The sequence below is a fragment of the Xenopus laevis genome, chromosome 3L (genome assembly GCF_017654675.1).
Source record: "Xenopus laevis strain J_2021 chromosome 3L, Xenopus_laevis_v10.1, whole genome shotgun sequence".
Classification (NCBI taxonomy): domain Eukaryota; kingdom Metazoa; phylum Chordata; class Amphibia; order Anura; family Pipidae; genus Xenopus; species Xenopus laevis.
Window position 1 is genome coordinate 121,456,568 of NC_054375.1, and position 24,113 is coordinate 121,480,680.

At 37.3% G+C, this 24,113-nt stretch overlaps 1 protein-coding gene across 2 annotated transcripts in view; it reads left to right on the forward strand.

The window, feature by feature from the left end:
* Nucleotides 1–1,426: 1,426 nt before the first annotated feature.
* lrrc28.L (leucine rich repeat containing 28 L homeolog) overlaps nucleotides 1,427–24,113 on the forward strand; it is a 36,450-nt gene continuing 13,763 nt past the window's right edge. Inside the window, exons 1-6 of one of the 2 annotated variants that reach the window (XM_018253262.2) lie at nucleotides 1,427–1,606; nucleotides 6,491–6,711; nucleotides 11,451–11,491; nucleotides 15,667–15,704; nucleotides 17,975–18,112; nucleotides 22,138–22,344. In XM_018253262.2, the coding sequence (XP_018108751.1) occupies nucleotides 6,544–6,711; nucleotides 11,451–11,491; nucleotides 15,667–15,704; nucleotides 17,975–18,112; nucleotides 22,138–22,344 (592 nt within the window). In that variant the 5' untranslated portion in view covers nucleotides 1,427–1,606; nucleotides 6,491–6,543. The remainder of the gene's footprint in view (nucleotides 1,607–6,490; nucleotides 6,712–11,450; nucleotides 11,492–15,666; nucleotides 15,705–17,974; nucleotides 18,113–22,137; nucleotides 22,345–24,113) is intronic. The other variant, XM_018253261.2, reaches the window with a different exon arrangement.

Here is a 24,113-nt window from a genome sequence, read left to right on the forward strand (position 1 = left end):
GACAAAGTTAGATAAAGAAGCTGGTCACACAATCTAAATATGCATTGAGCTCTGCGTTCCAAATAGAGGATGTTAATCTGAAGGATAATAAGTTATATCCCTTTTCTGCTGTAGAGGCAACAGGTTATTCCTTTTAGCCATTTTAATGTCACAGCTTTACCAAACAAGTAGTGAGGCAAGCATTGAGCAGTTAACCATCCCACTGGAGATATCAGGTCTGCACTGGCTCAGTAAGAGAGGCTTAAAATTACAGGACATAGCAGTTAATAAAATAAAGAGTGGAAAGAGGGGGCCCATTAGGGGGGTGTTAACACTCCACACGGGTCACAGTGTAGGTCACATCTCCTTATTCTCCAACATTATCCCAAATCTTGTCCCTAAATTGTGAAAAATCGCACCCCTAGTTTTTACATCAAACACTGGGATCCTCTTATGCCAGAGTAAAGAAAAAACCCCAAGCACACAAAATTACCTTTGGTCAAATTAATTTCACTTATTACCTTATAAATTAGCCCATATTTCGAACCTTAATTGTGAAAAATCTGCACTTGTTTGCAGAAAAATATACATGGACCCTACAACTACAGTGTGGGGGAAAAAACGCAAAATAAAGGCAAAAAAAATCATTATAGTCTCCTATTTTGTAAACTATTAAAACTATGGCCGTAGCCTTCACATAAAATAGAACAGTGACAGGGTGGAATAGTTAAGTCATAGTGGCACGGCTTGATAGATATGGTCCAAAATCTGTTTGTAGCTCAGGTTTGTGGCAAACATAAAGAGGGGAAGCATAGGGATTGGGACAGTTTGGTGGGTTTATTCGGGGCAGAATAAGTGCCAGGTGGCAACCCTACTCTTCAGTGATGCCTTTTTGAGGCCCAGGAGGAGCTGACAGGGAACCTGCACATTTCACACTTAGAACCAGAGTAAATGAAGAGGTGTAAAAAAAAGAACCTAAAATATTACTATATTGCACCCACTATATTCTCCATAATTACCTCCTTCTTGTCCCTAAATAGTAAAAAAATATGGTCCTCATTTTTACATAAACACTTGGCTCCTCTAATGCAAAAGTTAAAAAAAAAACCTAAACACTCAATATAATTGTTGGTCTATTTCAGTTATCAGGAAGTTGTAAACTAATGGTCCCAGTTTTCACATAAAACACTTAGTAACACTGTACCCACTGTGGAGAAACAGAACCATAAAACTCCTATAGTTTTTATTAATTTTACCCATTTTCTTCTCCTTAAGTAACCCTTATTCTGTCATAGGGCAAAAGGGCTCTGACTTATTTCACATTGGCCCAGTTCGCGCAAAAAACTAAAAACTGGGAGAGGAGGCTTTAATATTGGCAGGTATTGTTGGAGAAAACTATGCCTTCTCCGCCACAAGCAGAAGCACAAGCCAACCTCCTATTAGCAACCTCGCTCATCACTGCCCTAGACGGCTGCGTGTAACGTCACATGTGACGTCATCATCCCGCGAGATGTGGGTAGTGATGGCTGGATGAGCTGTCTGGCAGGAGACGAGGACCTAGACAGCCTTGCGGGATGTTTAAACAGCGATCTGCGGGCTGTAGTAAGAAAAACGAGACTGTTGGTCGGTATGTACGGGAGGTTTATTAGCTGCTTCTAGTTCTCTCCTGATCTCTCTGTGTGACATGTAGCTGCAGTCATACCTGTTATAGTCCGAAATTATGGTCGGGGGCACCGAACCCTATACCTTAGTTACTAACTGCACCTGCCCCAGCTCCCAGTCATCTGCTTTGTTCTGCCAGTTAAACAAGTGCGATTGCTTCTCAATACTTACTGTGCTGGTGCCCCAATGTTGGGTGATGTGCCCCAAATGTAAAGATTGTGCCCCAATGTTAGGAAATGTGCCCCAAATGTAAAGATTGTGCTGAAATGTGCCCCAATGTTAGGAATTGTCCCCCAATGTTAGGTAATGCCCCCCAATGTTGGGAATTGCCCCCAATGTTGGGAATTGCCCCCCAATGATAGGTAATGCATCCCCAATGTTAGGAATTGCCCCCCAATGATAAGTAATGCACCCCAATGTTAGGAATTGCCCCCCAATGATAAGTAATGCACCCCAATGTTAGGAATTGCCCCCCAATGATAAGTAATGCACCCCAATGTTAGGAATTGCCCCCCAATGATAGGCAATGCACCCCAATGATAGGCAATGCACCCCAATGTTAGGAATTGCCTCCCAATGATATGTTATGCCCCCCAATGTTAAGAATTGCCCCCAAATGTTAGGTAATGTCCCCAATGTTGGGAATTGCCCCCCAATGATAGTTAATGCCCCCAAATGTTAGGAATTGCCCCCCAATGTTAGGTAATGCACCCCAATGTTAGGAATTGCCCCCAATGATAGGTAATACACCCCAATGGACTCTACGCGGATGTTGCTGTTTATAGCACAGGATAAATACTCATTGCATATAAAACTGACATCGATATAGGCTTACGGCTAAGGGAAACTGCTCCTATCAACACATTCATTGGAAAACGTCTTTTATCTTTTAGTATGTTTAACAATGTCCTGTTCTTAGCCACTTTTCAATTGGCCTTTTTTTTTTTTTTTTTTTTTTGCCTTACTCTTCTGACTCTTTGTAGCTTTCAAATCTGACCCTGGCAGACTACAAACTATTGCTCTTTGAGGCTACGATTTTATTATTGTTATTTTTAATTAGTTATCTTTCAGTCTCTCATTCGAACAGCTCTATTTGCTAGAGTAACTTGGACCATAACAATCCGCTGCTAAAAAAGCAAACTGGCAATCTGCTGAACAAAATCCTACATAATTTAAAAAAACAGAAAAAATTAAGACAAATTGCAAATTGATATTAGGCTTAGATTTCCATTGCCAGGCTTTCAGATCAACAGCTCTCATTGATATTTATAATGTCAGCTACCCTACTATAATGACGCACAACAATATTTTAATATAGTATAGTAAGTTAAAAAGGTGAGCAAGCCAATCAGAGTTAAAATTAAATGTCGCCACCCATTATTAAGGGTTCCACACTGCAGCTATAAGGAGCCAAACTACTCACCAGGATGATGATATCATTAGCCATAATAACAGAACGCCACTCTTCCTCGGAAGCAACAGGCCAAATTGTGATGATCTGATTGTTTTACCCGGCCAACCATTGGATTGTGGTTGGGGCCTACAGAGACCCTGTTCATAGAAGACCGTTATTTTCAGCAGTGTCTGGTTTTCTAGCATAAAGCTCACAGTAGCCCCAAGTTCCATTGTAGCATGAGTGCCCACCTTATTTGCCTTTTATGTCCCTGACTACCACTGATATGGTTTTGACTCATTAGTCAAAATCATGTCTGGTAACCACAGCATGCAATATTTTTCTTTCCTCTAGAAATAATCCAGATCCATCCTATCATGAGCAGAAAATTGTTTCATGGCATTCCAGCCATGCCAGTTTAATTCTCTTATCAGCTACGTTTCCACCACAATGACTGGGGTCCTTGGCTTATGCCATATGGGGCTGACACACGCCTGCTGAAAAAAGCAAGCTGAGAATCAGCCAACACTAAAATCCGACCCTTGCCTTGCCAGCACTTCCATTGCTTCTGCCCAGGTGCAGGCACTCGCAGCAGATTTCTGTGCCAAAACATAAGAGTTTGCATTTTGGTACCAAAATCTACCACTTGTTCCTGTACCCAGGCCTACACAATGGATCAGAGTGCAAACAAGCTACAGGGCTGATTCTTGTTTCTCAGCTTCATGTGACATTAGCCTAAAGTTAATGTTTGTTTGTTAATACATCTCCAACAAAATAGGTTGCTTTTTAATTTATCAGACCTCAATTTTGCTGCTTAGGCAAAGACCCACTTGTCACCTTAACTATATGTCCCTCTTACTCCATTTAAAGTGGACCTGTCACCCAGACACACAAATCTGTATAATAAAAGTGTTTTTCAAATTAAACATGAGATCCAATTTCTGTGTTTTATTAAAGCATTCATAGCTGTTGTAAACTCATTTAAAAATCTCAGCTGTCAATCAAATATTGTCTGCCCCTCCTCATAGAGCCCAGAGGCATAGAGGCGGGGCAGACAATTACTTTCACTTTCCATTCAGCACTTACTAGATGTCACTGCTCTGCCCACATTCACCCCTCTCTCTTAACCATTTAATTGTGTAACCAGTTCATGGGGATGGACATCAGGTCCCCTATTCTGGTGCACAAACAAGATTCTGACATTATGCAAGACTTGCCTTAATAGCAGTGTCCACAAAATGGCTCCTGCATGCTTGCTATGATTATGAGTTCCAGACTGAAGGAAACAAGATTCAAATAATTTATATTGAGTAATTAAAGTTAATTTTGCTTGACTAATGTGATAAAATAACTTGTAGCATCAGCATATATAACATATATTACAGACAAGCCTAATTTTCTGCTTGATAATTTGCATATAAGTGAACCTCAGGCACATCTATTATTTATTATGTGCTCATATTGCTGTACAATAGGGTGTGAGTGCTTGTAGAACTACATCTTCCAATATTCTTCGATCACCTTTTTAACTTTTAGTATATCCTAGCGAGTGATATTCTGAAAAATTTGCAATAGGTCTTTATTTTTTTGTGTTTTTTTAATTAGCTTTTTGTTCTGCTGCTCTTCAGATTAAAATTTCCACAATTATCTGGTTGCTGGAGTCCAAATTACCATAGCACCAGGCAGTGGTTTGAATAAGAGACTGGATTAGGAATAGGAGAGGCCTGCATAGTAAGTTAAGTAGTAAATAGTAACACAATAAATTTGTAGGCGCACAAAGCAATAGTCTTCAAAAATGAAGACCATGTAAGTGATTAAGAATTGGCAATTCTATAACATACTAAAAGTTAACTTGAAGGTAAATCACCCCGTTAAAATGGTGTAGGAATGGAAATCATTTTTTTTTCATGTGAACCATTATTATCTGTACTTAAATTTAAATATTTACTCAAAAAGTAATTTTATTTGTATCAGGGTTGTATTTGTGGTAGGATTGCTGTGTATGGGTGTTGGGTGTTATTAGTGGTACACACCTGCTCTGTACTGATGACAAGCTATGACCTTACTAGGGAGAGGTTTAGGCATTTCACAGGGTGAGCCCAAACAACCTTAAATCTTCCTGTAGCTGCTTGACATTGACTTTCAGACATAAAAAGCCCGGAAGGATATAGGGCATACAGCGAGCGAAAGCCGAACCCTATCACATGTCCCATGGCCCAACTCAAAATGTTCTTGCTGGGAAGGTCAAGGTGGAATAATTTCAGACTAATACTTCAGGAACCTTAACCAGGAACCAACATAATTTTTGTGAGATACTTATGTATTATTCCTAAAACTCAGGAGTGGGATGTCCTCTCTCATTCAGTTTTTGCAAGACGTTTCCACCAGTTTGACCTTTAGCCAGCACTAATGGTACCCACGCACAAGTCCTATTCTCTAATGAATCATCTAAAAATCAGAATTTATAGCATGAGAAGAATTTGAGTGGTAGACAGAATTAAGGTTCTTTGGCATGTAAAAAGTTAATTTAGTATCTATAGAAATATGATCCTGCAAATTGTCATGGAGGTTATGTAAGATCGGCAAGTGTCTGGTTACCATGGGAATCCAGTTCAATTACATAATTAACAACAAACAAAATCCCTTCTCAGCTCAGTTTTGCCATCTGTTTACTCAGAGGTATTTTAATCAGCTCGAGGGGGGCACGGGATTTGGGGGTGCCAGATGACACCGGTTCTCAGTGGGCCAATAATCAACTTTACACAAACAATTCTGTATGTGCTACAGGTAATTTAGTGATGCGTAAAAGCAAAATGACTCCTTATTTTCTATATCATAAATAATATATTCTGTATTGTTAAGAATACAAACAGTCCCATCTATATGTGATGAATACTGAATAAACACATATAATCTAATAAGTGGGATGCAAGGGTGTAGCAGGATATATGGGTACAGTATACTAATTAAATCAATAAAATTAGGCCCTTTTGTGTCAATTTTTTGCACACTTGCAATTGCAGCTGTAAATGACCCTTCCTGACAGAAACCAAGTGCATAGGAGAAGGAAACTACACCATTGAAACTTTAAAAAATATAATAAAATATGAAAACTGGCTTTATTTAGTAGCCCAGTCCTAATTAGACGTGCATATAATGAAACGTAAATATTTAAAAATGGAAATTTGGGGATTATATGAAGTTGTTTTGATCTGGTTAGCTAGTCTGCATATGTCTTTCCCAACAATCCAAAATCAGTTGGGCATGAAGAATATCAGGAGCTTGAGTTCTAAACTGTTACTGACTATCATGCCCTTTGAACATCATGTATTTTCACAAGGCAGAGAAGGGTGAGAATTTGAGATGCATGTGTTTCTTTTATACAGTGAGTGCTAATCTTCCATTCATATAGACCAAACAGTTTATTTGACCGCTAATTTTCTCTTTGTGTTGCAGAGGTATGAAATGTTTCTGGCTTTCATGTTCAGTTGGATGGCCCCATTTGAAACATGGCATCTGAACTCTGCCATACTATCTCTGTGGCCAGGTTGGAAAAACATAAGAATCTTTTCTTAAATTATCGGAACCTCAACCATTTCCCCCTGGAACTGCTAAAAGATGAGGGCCTGCAATATCTGGAGAGGCTTTACATGAAGCGAAACTCTTTAACAACCTTGGTAGGTAACCTTAACACAAGAACTATAAGGATTTATCGTATAAGTGGTTAGTTCCTCAATAGAGCTAATCTTTATAGGCAGTCTCTATCCAAAAGTAGTTTTTTTTGTTTATTTTAAAAAATAAAAGAGAATTTTAAACACTTAGGGGGTTATTTAACAAAGGTCTAATTTTAGAACTATGTGAGCTTTTTTAAACCTTGAATGAATTCACAACTCGAATGATTTCTTATTTAAGAAAAAACTTGAGTCAGCAAGTTCGGGATTTAAAACCCAAAAACTCGCATTGATCGAGTATTCGCGCAAAACCCACTGAATAAAACTCAAACATCATTAAGGCTTTTAACATATTCAAATGGTTCAAGGGGCTATTGACTTATACTCATCTTGTAACTGCTATTGACTTATACATGACCTCAATAGGTCATGTAAATCTGCCATTATAGGTAAATGCATTAATTTAACGTTGCATTGCAAAATAAATAATGGCATGAGGACCCCTTTAATATCAAAACATTATTCTTAAATCATTTAGTTTTATACTGTGATATAGTAAGGGTCATTTTGCTGATCAGCTGAACTGTTTCTTGTGGGATTCTTCAACAGTTTCTCCGTAATACTGATGAACCAAATAATTAAAAAGGTGCATTTCCTCTGGAAATTTCTTTATATGCAGCATGTGTAATTTGCTTGGTCAGCACCAAAGGGCTACGAGTATTAGGAAAGTGAATACATGTACAGTGCTGAGGTTCTGTCGGGAAGGAGGCATGCTGTCTCTAAAGTGATTGAAGTTAAACAGAATATAAACATAAGGATGAAAAGAGGCAATATAAAGGGTGAAACAATGCAACTCTTGACCATAGACAACAGCCTTTTTTTATTGTAAGCAGTTAGCTGGAGTTAAAGTAGTTACACCACAAATTGTACAGTCCAAGTCAATTGCTATCTTCTTTCTCTCACAGGTTCTACTGGTTACAGAAAGCCTTATTGTTTCTTCCCTGCTTGCAACTTCTTTTTCCAACATCTTTCATATTGAGCGTTAGCAGAGAGAAGCTATAGTGTTAGGCAGCAGCTATGCAGTGCCACTGGCTGTCTCACACACTTCTCCAGCATGGAAGCATTGCCAGTCAAATACCATAATAAGTAAATGTACTACAGTGTAATCCACAGCTATGCTGCCATAGATATTTCGACGTGCGACTTATCTCCCCGAATCTTAGTGTGTGTCTCTGCCCTTACTGGTAAGTAACTAGGTGGCAGTTTGAAATGCAGGCTAGATGAAGTCAGAAAAAGAAGGTAATTAACTTGTCAATGATGAAAAGAATAACAACTGAACCAGAAAGTGAAGTCCCCATTTAATATGCCCTATGCATTTTTATTAAATAAGCATCAGTATATGACCTAGCATAATACAGCAAGTATCAGATATTGCTCAAAAAAATTGTAACATTTGACCACCATCATAAAATAAAGACTATTATAGTTACATCGTTAAATTGGGTTGAAAAAGGACCAAAGTCCTATATATATATATATATATATATATATATATATATATATATATATATATATATATATATATATATATATATATATATATATATATATATATATATATATATATATATATATATATATAGCAATATCTATACAAATTGTAGATTTTAGTATTATGGCTGGCCCATTTTTGTGTAATTTTAAAGAAGGTTATAAAAAGGGAGCTTACTGTGTCTATTATTGGAGAAGAGTATTTCCTGTGAATCTAAATGTATATGCTTACTTCCTTTTAATCACAGAAGAGAGATTTTGTATGTGTTGGCTGCCTTATTAATATGCACAGAGCCTCGACCAATCAAGGTGGCGTTTACATATTTAAAGTACAAGGAGTTGCCATGGCATTGCTTATTTTTTATGCAAAGAGGGGGCCATTAGGCTCCCTACAGTTAATAATTTGCTAAAGTATTCATTTTGACATTGCCAGTAGGGTAAAACATGTTGATTCAAATATATATGAAAATACCTACATAGAAACATTTTTTGAGCCTCCTTTAAATTAAAATGGCCTCAGCTACTGGCCATTCTTCTGTGTCTTTTAAGGAAATTATTTGAATTTATGGATTCGGTTTTGGCAAACTGCACTAACAACTTCTTTAGTGGCTTTATGTAGTAAAACCCAGGACCAGGGCCATGTTTGTTCTTTATGTACAGTATTTACATTTCAACAATGTTCCTTTGTGCATCCTGTTTGTATCCTGGAATTATGTTGCTGGAAGACTTGACCAGGTTGCAGCATTTGGATAGGTGGGGGTTGTCAACAGCCCATTGAAAATCTGCTCTCCTTCTGAAAAAAAAAAACATCCCAGGATGGACAGTGAGATATCTATATGTGCAAAGATAACAGATATTAAGGAGCAGATTTATTAAGAGTCGAATTGTATTTAATAAGGAGAGAGAAGCGACCCCCTAGTAGTATTGCATTGTATATATCCCGTTCTCACTTGAGAACACTTACAACATAGCTTTTAATGACAATATAATAAAAATCGCACATGTCCTGTACGCCAAGGTTAAAATAATCATAGGCAGTAGCGTGTTAGAACCAATCGGAAGCAAATTATTGTACAAGGAAATTACTGGTTGTGTAATGAGGTCCTAAGCTTGATCCACTTCGTTCGTGGATTCTACCCAGAGCCCTCATGTATCTAAGTATGAGTCAAAAAATTCACCGTGATCGGGTTTGCTTTGTTAAAGATGGTATTTAGCTCCGTTTTTTTTTTATATACCCGGCCTTGGAAATAGCTAGAATCCGAAAATACACCATCTAAAACCTGTTGAGGTAATGTAGAAGTCAATGGCAGAGGTCATTTGAAGATGTTGATAGACTTCATGATGTTCGAATTTTTTCAGTGGGTGTCGCTCAAAAACTCACATTTTTTTCCACGCGGAAAACTTTATCAATTCAAGTTTTCAGGTTGTTAACTCCGACTTCACTGATTCAAGTTCTTTACATTCAAGTTTTTTTCTAAAATTAGAGACCATTTGAGTTGTGAGTTCATTCGAGGTCTAAAAAGCTCACATAGCTCTAAATTTCGACCTTTGATAAATAGCCCCCTAAGTATCAGCAAGCAAGCCGTTTCATCACATGGTCATATTGTGACACAGAGGGTGCTCTTGTTTTCTGTCTGTGCCGTATAAGAGTGCACAAGCTACATAACAGCTTAAAGTCTTTGCTCTGTGCTCTTAATCTGCCTTGGAGGGTCAGGAGGTATCATTTTATACAACTGAATGGTGAGACCAAAAATGTTTAGATGTTCATGTCAGCGTTTTCAGCATTTACTGACAGTGTGACGTTATTTGGCACAGCAATGGATAATCCAGGTTCACATATTTTTCAGAAGCAAATTATTTTTCTTTTTTTCATGTTCCTGCAGTTTATATCTTTACTTTCTTCCATTTACTGTAAGCCACGCAAGTCCCATACTCATGGTACATAGCTGTTCTGTTGGCAGTCCTAGGCATTTTGATCAATGCAATTTTCCTTGGGCCAGTTGGTACATTAAAAACAGCTTTGAAGGCTAGCCTAGACACTGAGCAGTTTTTAATCATGCTAGTCTAATTAGTGATACAGGTATGGGATCCGTTATCCAGAAACCCATTATCAAGAAAGCTCCAAATTACAGAAAGGCAGTCTCCCATAGACTCCATTTTATCCAAATAATCCAACTTTTAAAAAAAGATTTTTCCCTGTAATAATAAAACAGTACCTTGTACTTGATTTAAACGAATATATAATTAATAGTGATGCACCAAATCCAGGATTCAGACTTTTTCAGCAGGATTCGGCCGAATCCTTCTGCTGAACCGAATACTAATCTGCATATGAAAATTAGGGGTGGGGAGGGAAATCATGTTTTTGTCACAAAACAAGGAAGTAAAAAATGTAATTAGGATTTGGTTCGGTATTCGGCCGAATCTTTCACAAAGGATTCGGAGGTTCGGCCGAATCCAAAATAGTGGATTCGATGCTTTCCTAATAATTAATCCTAGTTGGAGGCAAAACCAGCCTATTGGGTTTATTTAATGTTTCCATGATTTTCTAGTAGACTTAAGGTATGAAAATGCAAATTATGGAAAGATCTGTTAATCCGGAAAACCCCAGGTCCCAAGCATTCTGGATAACTGGTCCCATACCTGTACTTGATTCTATGGCTTTGGGGCCAAAAATTGGATCCTGATGATCACATTCAGTTCAGTTGCATTTAATTATGTATCAGACAATAGAAAGGAGATATATAATATATTCTGTAGCAAATTTTGGGTCTCAAGGTGGAATCTCAGATTTAGTGTAGGTCCCACTAAAAAGAAGTTTAGAAACTTTGGTCTAGTTTACGAACCTTTGCCTGCAGCACTGCTGTACTCTGTATATGATAGTGGATGTTAAATTATTTATTATTATTCCCAATGTTCATTTCTATGGGAAAAATTAAAATTTTAATGACAATTAATAGTTTTTATTATTATTCCCAATGTTAATTTCTATGGGAAAAATTAAAATTTTAATGAAAAATAATAGTGCCTTTAAAAAAAAAAGCTTTTATATACGTTGATCTCCCATCATGTTAAATAATCCATTCTATTCCATTATGTTCAGGAATTGGCTGTATAAGCCACACTTGACATTATCTGCATAAATATTACAATTTCTTCCCTGTAAATTAATATTTTTCTTCTGTAATTTACAGCCTGAAAATCTTGCCCAGAAGCTTCCGAACCTCGTTGAACTGTAAGTAGTTGTCTGAAGTGTTGTACTCGCTCTGACCACTGGAGGGAGCAGTGCAGTTAACTATGGGGAAATTATATTTTAGATAACAGATCTTTGGGAGTTTGTGATGAGGCAGTAATGAAATAGTTATCTGAACACAAAGGAGAAACCAGAGATTTCCCAGTCACTGCCTAGTTTAACTCACAATGACTGAGAATGTTGGGATTTAAAAGCAGTTTTAACATAGTCTGTGTTTTGTTGGCCAAATGTATTGTAGAGTAGAAGCAACTTTTCATAGCACCATTGACTTACTGTTTATAGACTGAGACCAGCAGTAATTACTGAGTGAAAGGCGGGTGTTTGCCTGAAATGTAATATTCTATATAAATCCTTATATTCTACAATCATACAGTGTTCTATCACAAGTTGAACCTACAATAATTCATTATTCTTTTACAATTTTTTACACTTCTTTGGTTTACTATATATTTATATTTGTGTTAAGCATGTTCCTTAAAGGGGTAGTTCAGCTTGAAATGATCTTTAATATGCTGCAGATGGAAGTTTTGTTTTTTAATATGGGGGTAGATGGCAGAATCTGTTTTGTTAATGAAAGTAAATCTTTTTTTGGTTTACCTAACTAAAAATAAAGGTGGTATTGGGTGTGAAAAAATGAACCAAGTGATCCATTTGCTAAATTCCACAAGGCTTTAGAAATGTTATTCTGCCCTGGAAATTGCATTTAAAAATACATTCAAAACCATTTAAAAAGTGAAAGTTCTATAGACTATAATGGAAAGCTGTTTAGAATTATGTTTACATTTATAAGATAGAAATATATACAACGGTTGACCCCTTTAAGGTTATGGTACAGTCTTTGAGACATAGTAGAATATGCTTGCAGCAAGCTGGTATACTTGCCCCTCTCTAATTATCCAGTTTGTGCTGTAAATGACTTTGTAGCCAGCAGGGAACCAGCCTGGATGCCCATTCTTCACTGTGCCCTTCACAAGATGAGACATTCTTATGGTGTCAGGATTGCATCAGAAGGCATATGCCAATAGATGCAGAAAAGCAGAGATTCCCAAGAACTAATTAAAAAAAACTTTATAGACCTTTGTGATGAGCATAAGTATTAGCTTTACTTCCCCTTTAATTACACACGCATATCTGTAGTCAATTATCCATTGCCTGATGCCTCAGACATAAGTTTATCATTCCTGGTGGCTTAATTAGTTATCGCTTTATGAGCACCACTTAAAGGCGAAGAGGATTCCATTAACTGCATTGCCTTCTGGCCTGCTGTAGGGTGAGTACGTAGTTTGATTGAGGACACTGCTGTTATGATGCAAGTTGCATTTTTAGCAATGCAAACAAAGATATATAAATCTGCTTTTCCTTTTCATTGCCTTGCTTTATTACACATATATACATATATATATATATATATATATATATATATATTTCTGTCTTTTTTTTTTTGTCTTAATCACTGTTTGTACATTAGGCTGTGATTTCCTGTTACAAGGAAGGACAGGAAATAACATTGCTTCCCCTAAATTTAAAAGAAGTAGTGTATGAAATAGTAAATACCTTTTTTTCTATCAACTATATAGATGCTGTTTTATGTATATATGTGTATATATATATATATATATATATATATATATATATATATATATATATATATATATATATATATATATATATATATATATATATACTGAACTAAACAAATTAACCCAGCACTATCATTATACAACTTTAAGGAACAATTGGATTAAAGAGAACTTATCTGAATTTGGCAAAAAGAGACACTTTTGGTTACATGGTTTGTACAAAGTATGCATAAGCTGATGCGCCCCGCCAAGGCAGTGTCCATGCATCAGTCCTACCTAAGTGAAAAAGGGTATTTTCTTTGGGAGGAGAAAGACCATACCTGCTTCTCTCTTTATTTGGCATGACCTCTTCCAAAGAAACATTCAGCATTATGGGCTTTTAAGTAATCTGTAGGACTGTGTTTAGAGGGGCGGGGGTTGGGAGAGCAAGCATTAAAGGGAAAGCCACTTTCCTTTATAGAATATACAAAAACAAAAAATGCAGCTCATCCATGTGTTGCAATTAAAATCAGTCTGGTGCATGGGTGTGTGGCTTATATCATATACTGAACTAAACAAATTAACCCAGCACTATCATTATACAACTTTAAGGAACAATTGGATTAAAGAGAACTTATCTGAATTTGGCAAAAAGAGACACTTTTGGTTACATGGTTTGTACAAAGTATGCATAAGCTGATGCGCCCCGCCATGATGCATGGACACTGCCTTGGCGGGGCGCATCAGCTTATGCATACTTTGTACAAACCATGTAACCAAAAGTGTCTCTTTTTGCCAAATTCAGATAAGTTCTCTTTAATCCAATTGTTCCTTAAAGTTGTATAATGATAGTGCTGGGTTAATTTGTTTAGTTCAGTATATGATATAAGCCACACACCCATGCACCAGACTGATTTTAATTGCAACACATGGATGAGCTGCATTTTTTGTTTTTGTATATATATATATATATATATATTCATATAACGGCTAGTAGTGTGCATTCCATTCCGTTTATGAGAGCAAATAGCCTGGGTGCCAGAGTAAAAAAACTATAACCTCCTGAGGACGGCTAGAGTTGGATAGCCGAAACGTTGAGGAATAAAAGCACAGCCCTTGTGGCTTTTTTTTCATGACAAGTCCTATGAGTGCGGTCTTTTTTGTTTCATATATATATATATATATATATATATATATATTATTTTACTTTTTATTATTTTCAAGAAAAGAAAAACACAGAAAAACAACATTCGTTATACACAACGTTTTAAAAGAAAGAAAGAGAAAAAAAAATTAAATTAAAAAAAATAAAAAAATAATTAAAAAAAAATTAAACAAACAAAAACATTGGAGAATGAAGGGAAAAAAAAAAAAAAAATTCGAGTGCTACTGATGTTATAAAAAATGCGTGCCCGTGTTCTTGTAGGAGACATATACCAGTGTTATTATAGGAACAAATGCCAGTGCTATTATGGGGCAATGTGTCGCTATTATTAGCAGTTACGCGTGATTTTGATATAGATATATATATATATTCATATAACAGCTAGTAGTGTGCATTCCATTCCGTTTATGAGAGCAAATAGCCTGGGTGCCAGAGTAAAAAAACTATAGAGCATCATATAACACTGCCCTTACAGGACTTGTATAGTGAAGAAAAGTAGTACGGTAAGTTACTGAACGCACATTTTAGTCTCAGCAGAGACTTTTCTTCACTATACAAGTCCTGTGGTGTGCTCCTTCCAGGGCATTGTTTGTTTGTTCTTTGTAACACCACCAGACTTCACATTTTTAAGGAAGTCCTTAGCTGTGATATAACTGTGGACTGCATAGTGCTAACTATTTTTGCTTTTAAATTCTATTATGTCACTTCTCCTGGTTACCCAGGATTCTGTGGCAGAAATAATGTTTATGATAGGGCCCCTTTATTTTCTCTTACTAAACACACACTGGGGGTCATTTATAAACTTCGCACAGGGCAGATTGGTTCACAAAGTGAATATATTTGCCCTGCGCATGGTTATATTTATAAAGCTGAATAAGAGGGTGCATACAGAATTGCGAATTTTTTATTCACAATGCGAATGTCTAAAGGGGCTTTATAAATATGTCACAATTTGCAAATTGCGAATCTTTATGCGCACACTCTGCGACTCAATTACGCCACAACTTTGGTGGCGGATAAAATATTCGCAAAACAGTTTTGCAAACTGCGAATTTAAGTTACTGTCAATGCTATTTTCGCGCACAACAACCTCGCACATTGGGTGCGCTCGCGCAAACTCCTGTCTCATTTGCGCGCCATTTGCGAAAATTTATTCACACTGCGAATTCGCAAAAACCGGAAAGACGGGCAGAGCAGTGCAATATATTAGCGCTCAGCAAAAAACATGCGCAATACAACCATTTGCAAAAATATGCGCTGCGCGAACTTTATAAATGACCCCCAAGGAGTTAAAAATATAGGTACCTGTTAGATTGACCCACTGTACCTACTCGATGCCCTTCACTCTCTTAATGTTCTCATGTGCTTGCAAAACTGATGTTCTGGCTCAAACTCATTAATGGTAACATCTGCTCTTATTTTTCCCTTCGTAGGTATCTGCACTCAAATAACATTGTATTTGTCCCAGAAGGTGAGTTCTGTATTACCATAACATTTACTGGACTTCCTTTATCATAGAGGGAAAATTGTTACAGTTTAAATGTAAATTTCCTGGGGCAGTTTACATACAGCAGTGGTGGATTGGCCCTTTATTAAGGGGCCACCAATGTTTTCTGTCATTGTTCAGTTGTCAGAAAGGATATGTACAAACAGAGAATATTACAGTGAGTATGACTAACAGTTAGGGGCCTATTTATCATGCTGTGTATATAGTGTAGTGAAGCATTTCTAGTGTTCAATCAGCAATTAGATTTCATCAGTTAGAAAACTAAAGACAAGGTCTGATTGGTTGCTTTGGGCAACATCACCTGTAATGCTTCACTCCACATTTTACGCAGCATGATAAATAGACCACTTATGGGGTTATTTATCAAACGTAGAGTTTTGTTTTCCACAAAGAATTTGAGTTTGCGAGGGTATTTTCTAGTCAAAAATCAATTTTTTGGGGTAAAAAAAACCTAGAATTTTTTTTGAGATTTATTATACCCTCGAAGCTGGAAATAGCTAAAATCTGAAAATACACCATCTAAAACCTGTTGAGGTCATGTAGGCGTCAATGGCAGAAGTCCCTTGAACTATTTGAAGATGTTAATAGCCTTCATGATGTTCAAGTTTTTTTCAGTGGGTCTCTCTCAAAAACTCAAGTGATTTGATGTTTTATTTTTGCAGAAAACTCGATCAATTTAAGTATTCGAGTTTTTCACGCCGACTACTTTGAGTTTTTTACATTCTGGATGTATCTTGAATTCGAGTTGTGAGTTCATTCGAGGTTTAAAAAAGCTCACAAAGCTCTAAAACTTAACCTTTGATAAATTACCCTCGTAGTATGATAACATACCTCTCAGTTGTTCCTATTTTGGAAGTATGGTTCTCATTAACAGACATTCGTAGATATGTGGCTTATTTGAAGGTAAATTTTAAAAACGATTATTCTGCTTTATTAGCAGTTGGGAGGTGCTTAACACAACCCTATGATGAGCAAGACTGTAGTTATGTTTGACCGAAAGGACAATGGATGCCTGCATCGCAGCCAGGGAAACTCCTCTCATATCCAGGGGTGCAAACATTACAAACCATGTCATTTGAGGCTTAACAAAAAGTAAAATCATATTCTACTTTTGGTTCTCACAAGTGCAATCAAAACAAATCAGCAGATTTTTCCCTGTTCTGTGTAACAAACAAAATAACACAAACATGCTTATTTCTAGGCAAAAAGTATATTTGTCATGTTAAGCTGATGTTGAAAAAGAGAGCATACAGCCACTATTTTGGATTCGGCCGAACCCCCCGAATCCTTCGCAAAAGATTCGGCCGAATACCGATCCGAATCCTAATTTGCATATGCAAATTAGGCGTGGGAAGGGGAAAACATTTTTTACTTCCTTGTTTTATGCCAAAAAGTCACACAATTTCCCTCCCTTTGCATATGCAAATTAGGATTCGGTTCGGCCGGACAGAAGGAATCGGCCGAATCCGAATTTTGCTGAAAAAGGCCGAATCCCGAACCAAATCCTGGATTCGGTGCATCCCTAATTAAGAGTAATAGGTAAAGGGTTAATTTTTTACTCGTGAGTCACAGTCTGATGTAAAAGGTGTTGGTGAGCCACACAAGAATGAAGAAAGTTCTCTAAGGGCTGTGATTTGACTATTTAGTAGTGTGGACTGATAGCCTGCAGACGGGTTTGCTTGGACTAAAACTGCATTTTTATTCCTACAAAACGTGCCTACTTTGAAGCCACTGGAAGCACAATCAAAGTAGGTAGTGAGCAACATGTTGGTTGAGGCCCAATGTTACGGGATCACTGCCCTATACCTTCCCTAAGCTGCCACTGTCTATGGGACTGACAGGCTGGAACCTTTTTTTTTTTTGTCCCCTTCTATTATGTAATAAATGCCCTTTTTAATACCCCAAAAGGAGACATGGGACTTGGTCTGAGGGTTTTAAGGACACGTTCATCTGAACGGGAATAAATGAAACATTGTATAGAGATGATTCTCATTCCTAACTTTTATTCATAGCATGTATAGAAACACACCAAAAAAATTCCACGGCATGTTTATACCTGTGCTATGCACAATTTTGCAAGACTATGTTAGGATATGTAAGTTCATCTGAAAGCGTGTACCTTCTCAGATATGGTTACATTGACTTTCTCCCCTGTTTTTCATGCTTTTTAAAACAAAGTATTACACAAGAACTAATGAAGAAACTGGTTTTAATTGTCTGTTTTATATATGCAGCCATTGGTTCTCTGGTGAAGCTGCAGTCTTTAGACCTAAGTAACAATGCTCTGGAAATACTGTGCCCGGACATTGGGAGACTTAAATCACTGCGACATTTGCGCCTGACCAACAACCGGCTGAAATTCCTACCTCCAGGTAAAAAGGGTTCATCTGCCTCTCGGCAACCTATTGTATGCCACGGCTGTGACGTTCATTTCTGCCTGTTATTTGTCATGATATCACTTTCTGTTTGAGCATTTCTTGTAATGATGGTGCTTACATTAAAGCACATCACAAGAAAGGTATTTAAAGGAAATGCTTTGTGAATAATACAGCAACCGGACAGGTAGAATCTGACTTCCTGGCAGTTGCTAAAAGTCTGCTGCATCTTGTGTCAGACAGAGAACGCAAGAAATGGAAGAAAGGTTTTTTTCATAGTGTTAAATTGCTCTTATCAGAAATTGACATCCAAGTTTTCTTTGGTTTTTTCTTTTCTTCTTACCACAAAACAGGTGCATTTAATGAAGAACACTGGCAAAATCCCCAGCGTTTCCTGTACTATTTGTTATGTGGGAGGGGGTTGAACAGACCACCATGTACATACGCACACTTTAATCAAATATGTTTTTTTCGTTATGGAGCATGGCAAACATCAGTTGGTAAAAAGATAAGCTGAAAATGCTTTCTCTAGTTACAAGCTTTATGTTCTTTGTGCACCTTGCTGCTTTTTTACACCAGCTCTCCAACGTGTAGGTTTGAGCATTCCATATATTCAAGTCCTGTTTAAAGGAGAAATAAGGCTTAGCTAAAGAAGTATTGTAGAAATGCTATACATTATGTTTTGGGTTTCTGTACCAGCCCAAGGCAACCAAAGCCTTTTAGCAGGGAAGATATTTGCCTCCAAAGAAGTCCCTGTAGCTCCCCATCTAACTTTCTAATTCACTGCAGATGCTCTGTGCTGCTGTCACTAACTGAGCTTAGGGACCATCTCAAAATATACAGTACACATAGAATATAAATGTCACAATATAAGGCTGATTAGTAATTAATACAGATAATTACTACATGGCAGCACAGAAACGAGTGCAACTAACATCAGAATTTAATAATAATCCCTGTAGCATCATCTTATATTACAGACCAACCTCATTTTCTGCTTGATAATTTGCGACCACCCCTAAGCTTAGCTTCTCTAAGGCTAAATGCAGGAGCCATGGCCCTTACCCAGCAATGGCAAGAAGGTGGAATAAATAGAAGGTACAATAAGGTGGAAACAATAAGGAGCAAAATCTTTTTAGGAATTTCTGTTATTCCAAAGCCTTTAGGAAAATAATGTTTTCTGAATGTAGAAATTAATAACACAGAGGGTTAGTCATTAATCTGCAGTGATCTACATTCTAGCTCTGCTAATGGGTAAATGTGTCATTTTAATGCAGCTATAGCAAACATTTAAAACGTCATCTGTTGTAGAACTCCCAACTCCTAGCATCCCTGCCCTCTTATATCGCTGTCTCTAGCACGCTGGAAGCTGTAGCTCTGCAGCAGCTTGATTACTAATGGATGCTAGTACATATTCTAGTTCATAATTATCAGCATTCAGAAGTTCAGCATACAGAAATCTAGGACACACTATGCTAATTGGAAGAGGCAATGTATTTATATTACTGCATAGCACAACGTGCCTATTATCACTGCATACTTACTGTCCATTATTAATCGTACAGCTGAGAGTCCATTATCAGTGTACAGATAGACTATATAATTAAAGTACAAAATGATTATTAGTTACACATGTGAAAATTATAATTACAGAAAGTACATTATTCCATGGGAGACATTCATTACACAGCAGGCTATTATCTTGGAATAGATAATGAACATGGATAGTTATGCCCTGCAGTATATCTATCCTGAGGGTATAGAGACTTAGGATAATTATGCAAATCAGCACGCCAACTGTAACTGTATAGAATCATTGTCACTCCATGGCCATTATCGGTGTGAGGGTACTGATTGCTTATTAATATTTTAACAGTGAAAGCAAAATGATCCATTATTTGCTTACTAGTCCTTTATCAGTAGCTAGGGTGGTGGCACATTTAGAATACTTGTAGGGAAGAGGAAAACGCGCAAGTCACTCCACACCAATGATAATTGTTATGTGTCTCATTGTCAGTGGGACTTGTCCTGAATCAATGTATGTAGTATGGTCTGTAACATAGTCCCCCTCCCCTATATATTATCCTTTATACATATGATTTTCATAATCCATAATGAATCTCTAGGGGTTATTTAATTAAAGTGCAAGATTTACGTCATCTAGAGCAACCAATAAGCAGGTAGAAGTTACCAGTCACCAACATCTTATTGGTTACTATGGGTCACTGTATCCAGCAAGCATTGTGCTTTAAATTATACAGTTTATGAGTGTATGGTGAGTTTTGAGTGTTTTGTATATGTTCCTTCTCCCCAGCAGCATCTACTTAGCAGGTCAAGCAAATATCCGATGGGTTGCTATAAGTTAATAGATCTAGGCAAATTTTGCCTCTTTTATTACATTCCTACAAGAATATGTTAAATATGGTAATATTCCTTTTAATGTCTGCAATCTGCTCTAGGTCCCTTATAGACGAAAGATTGGATGAAAAGATTGGATACAAAGTTTGCTTAGGACAAATCCTAGACTCGACTAATAATTGGTGTTCTTGGGTTTGTTTGGAAATACTACAGCAGGGAAAGAAACATTCAGTAGTTGAGAGAGAGATATTTGATAGGATACAGTAGTGAGAGAAGATGTTGATGAAAGGCAGTGGCTGACTGAGGAATGTAGGGAATTTCCAATAAGATAGGGGACACGAGAAGTCATGTAGTGCAGTCAAACAGAACTTTTAAAGGTAAAAGAACAAATTAGAAAATGTATTGTTGTTTAAAGGGGAGCTGTCACCTACACATAAAAAGCTGTATAATAAAAGTCCTTTGCAAATTAAACATGAAACACAAATTCTTTTTTTTTTTTCATTGAAACATCCATACCTGTTATAAAGGTATTTAAATATTTCAGCTGTCAATCAAGTATATTCCCCGCCTCTATGCCTGAGGCATAGAGGTGGTGCAGTCAATTACTATCGCTTTCAATTCAGCACTTCCTACATATCACTGCACTTCTCACATTGCCCCTTCCCTCCTCAGGCTCTATAATTATATAGGGCACTGTGTATGGGCATTACATTCCCCATTCTGGTTCATACACAAGATTTTGGGGTGATACAAAATTTATCTTAATAACAGTGTCCCCAAAATGGCTTCTGCCTGCTTGCTGTGATAGTATAATTCTAAGACTGAAGGAAACAACTTTTAAATAATAAATAAAGTGTAAGTAAAGTTTATTTTGCTCAGCTAACATGATAATAAAGAATTTGGAATTATTTCTTTGGGTGACATGTCCCCTTTGAAGGGACGCAGTGTAAAAGAATTGAAGTCTCCACATTTGAACAGTCTAGCGTCTCTGCATCTGAACAGGTTGCCAAGGTCAGGGACTGTAGCAACCTGAAGGTTTTGCAGCAGGAAGAGTTTTTCATTACAGACAGCACCATAAACTATATATAAAAAAAGTCAATTCCCATTAATGGTTAGGGTGCTATTTCATAGCATTTAGTAGGGAGAGGGTAGAACCAACAGATTCCTGTATTCAATAAATAATTGTACAGCTGTTATATTTTTAAATTGCTTGCAATCTTACTTTATGTTAGACATGTTTTTAAAAGCTCTATTTAGTGCAACTATATTTTTTTAAATTAATCACCTGTGAGATTTAGGGGATTTAAAGAGGAAGTTTGTGTTGTTTAATTTGGTTTATGATTTTGTTACAGTTCTCCTGTATGCTTGTTTCTGTTTACTAGGGTAGGTGGAACCCTAGCAACCAAAGACAGCACCGTAAACCAAAGCTGCAGAACAATAGAAGAGTTTGTTGTATTTTTGTTTTATCTTACACTTCATAGGAAATGAAACTACAAAACCATAGGCCACATTCCTGGTTTTCAAGCTTAGGTGTTCCTTGTATCTCAAACATTTATACCAGATTGAAGTAGCTAATGGAGGTATCATTTATTCGAAAATGTCTAATTACTGTGGTTAACATTGTTTGCCTCACTTTTTTGATTTTGAGCTGATTTTTTTTGCAGAAATTGGAAAGCTAAAGGAACTGCAAACCTTGGATTTGTCAACAAACCACTTGGTCAGTTTACCAGAGAAGTTATACCAGTGCCAGTCTCTGCAGTTCCTGACAGTGGATCGAAACCTGCTATGCAGTGTCCCTCGACAGCTCTGTCAGCTGGCTAGCCTCAATGAGCTCTCCATGGCTGGAAACTGCCTAGCATCTCTCCCATTAGGTGAGTGGGTTCATAAAAAGTAAAAGCAGGGTATCCCTTCTAAATCACCCCATTTATAAAGCATCCATAACAGGTGGGTTTTCAAGGTTTGGAGGAAAGGGACACAGACAGTTTGATGTAAGCCTTGCAGGTAAAGCAAGAGTGGGGTTCTGAGAAAGGAGTCCATTTGTTGGGACCCGTACCCGCAACCTGCAATCCGCAGCCCGGACCCGCATTCTTACCCGAAACTCGACCCGCAAATACCTTATACGCAACCCGGACTCTCGACCCGCTGACCATCAAGAATCAGGAAGTGCTGTCATTGTAAACCGGAAGTGACATCATCGGATGTAGCCGTGGCCAGAAAAAAAGGAGTAAAACAGGAAGTGCTGTCATTGTAAACAGGAACTGATGTCATCGGAAGTAGACGTGACCAGAAAAAAGGAGTAAATATCGCTATTGAGAAGACCTGCGGCCTGACCCGCAAAACTGCCGACCCACGTCTATACCCGCACCCGGAACTTCTATACGCAACCCACAGGGTACCCGACCCGCTGCAGGACTCTACTTTATTGTACAAAATAATAATAGTATAGAAAATAACCGTTACGAGAAGGCATTATGATATTCATTCTCAGAAGGTTTTATTTATAATAGAAATGTTAAATATTTACATGAAAATACATTAAGCTTACCAACTGAAATATTTTATTCATCACTGCATCACTGTTTACTGCTGGTGCATAAAATAAGTAGACAGAGCTAATACAGAAATTAAGTTTACAGGAATTCATCTTAAAGAAAACATACCTGAATTACAATTATCGATTTCTTTTCGAGTAACCATATTTTATCTAAAGTATATCTTCTCACCCCCCATCGCTGTCACCTCACAAGCCTTGCCATTCATCTGTCATATGCTCTTTTTTATTTACTTTTATTTTTTATTCTTATACAAATCTGTGTGAAATCCAAGGATCCTCTCTGTTATTGGTAAAGAAAGCAGCTGGAGGCTTAAGTTGTAATTGTAAAATGTTTTGCTAAAACAATGCAATGTCCGTACAGGCAAACAGTCTAAAGGTGGCCATAGACATTACAATTAATATCTTAATTAAGATTGTTAGTTTCAATACACATGTGAATCAATATACAGGTAGAAACAATAGAATTCTACCTGTATCTGACAATTCAGCACTAGCAATGACCAATGTTCGGGTGCCTGTAAAGGGCCTGATCAAAATTTTTAAAACCAGCCCGATCAACAAGCTGACCAATATCCAAATCTTCTGCTGATACCGGTCGCCTCATCTCCCAACATACACGCACCGAATATCGTACGAAATTTTTTTTTGTGGCCTGGTATAACTGCCCTTTATCATGCTTGATGACTGCTTGGCATTTTAGTGTTACATTATAAATTGTTCTTTATTTGGATTTTATTTTTTATGTAATAAATGGCAATAAAGCATCTACTGCCCCCCCACTATTTAAATGGCAAAACTTAAGCAGCGCAGCATTAGCGTTACGCGGTAGGACAGCCTTTGCTACAAGTCAGATGTGGATTACCATAGGAGGTACAATTAATTTCGCTAAAAATACTGTAATTTCAATCTAGCGTTACCCCTTCTCTCGCCTCAGCTACCCCTATGGAGAAATTCCTTCCTCCCACACCTGAAGCACATAGCAGAGTACAAAATATGGCCACAATGGGGTCTACGTACACTAGGGGACTTGGTTATAGATGGGGTGATACGCCCCAGGGCTGAAATTGAACATGCCCAAACCCAGGA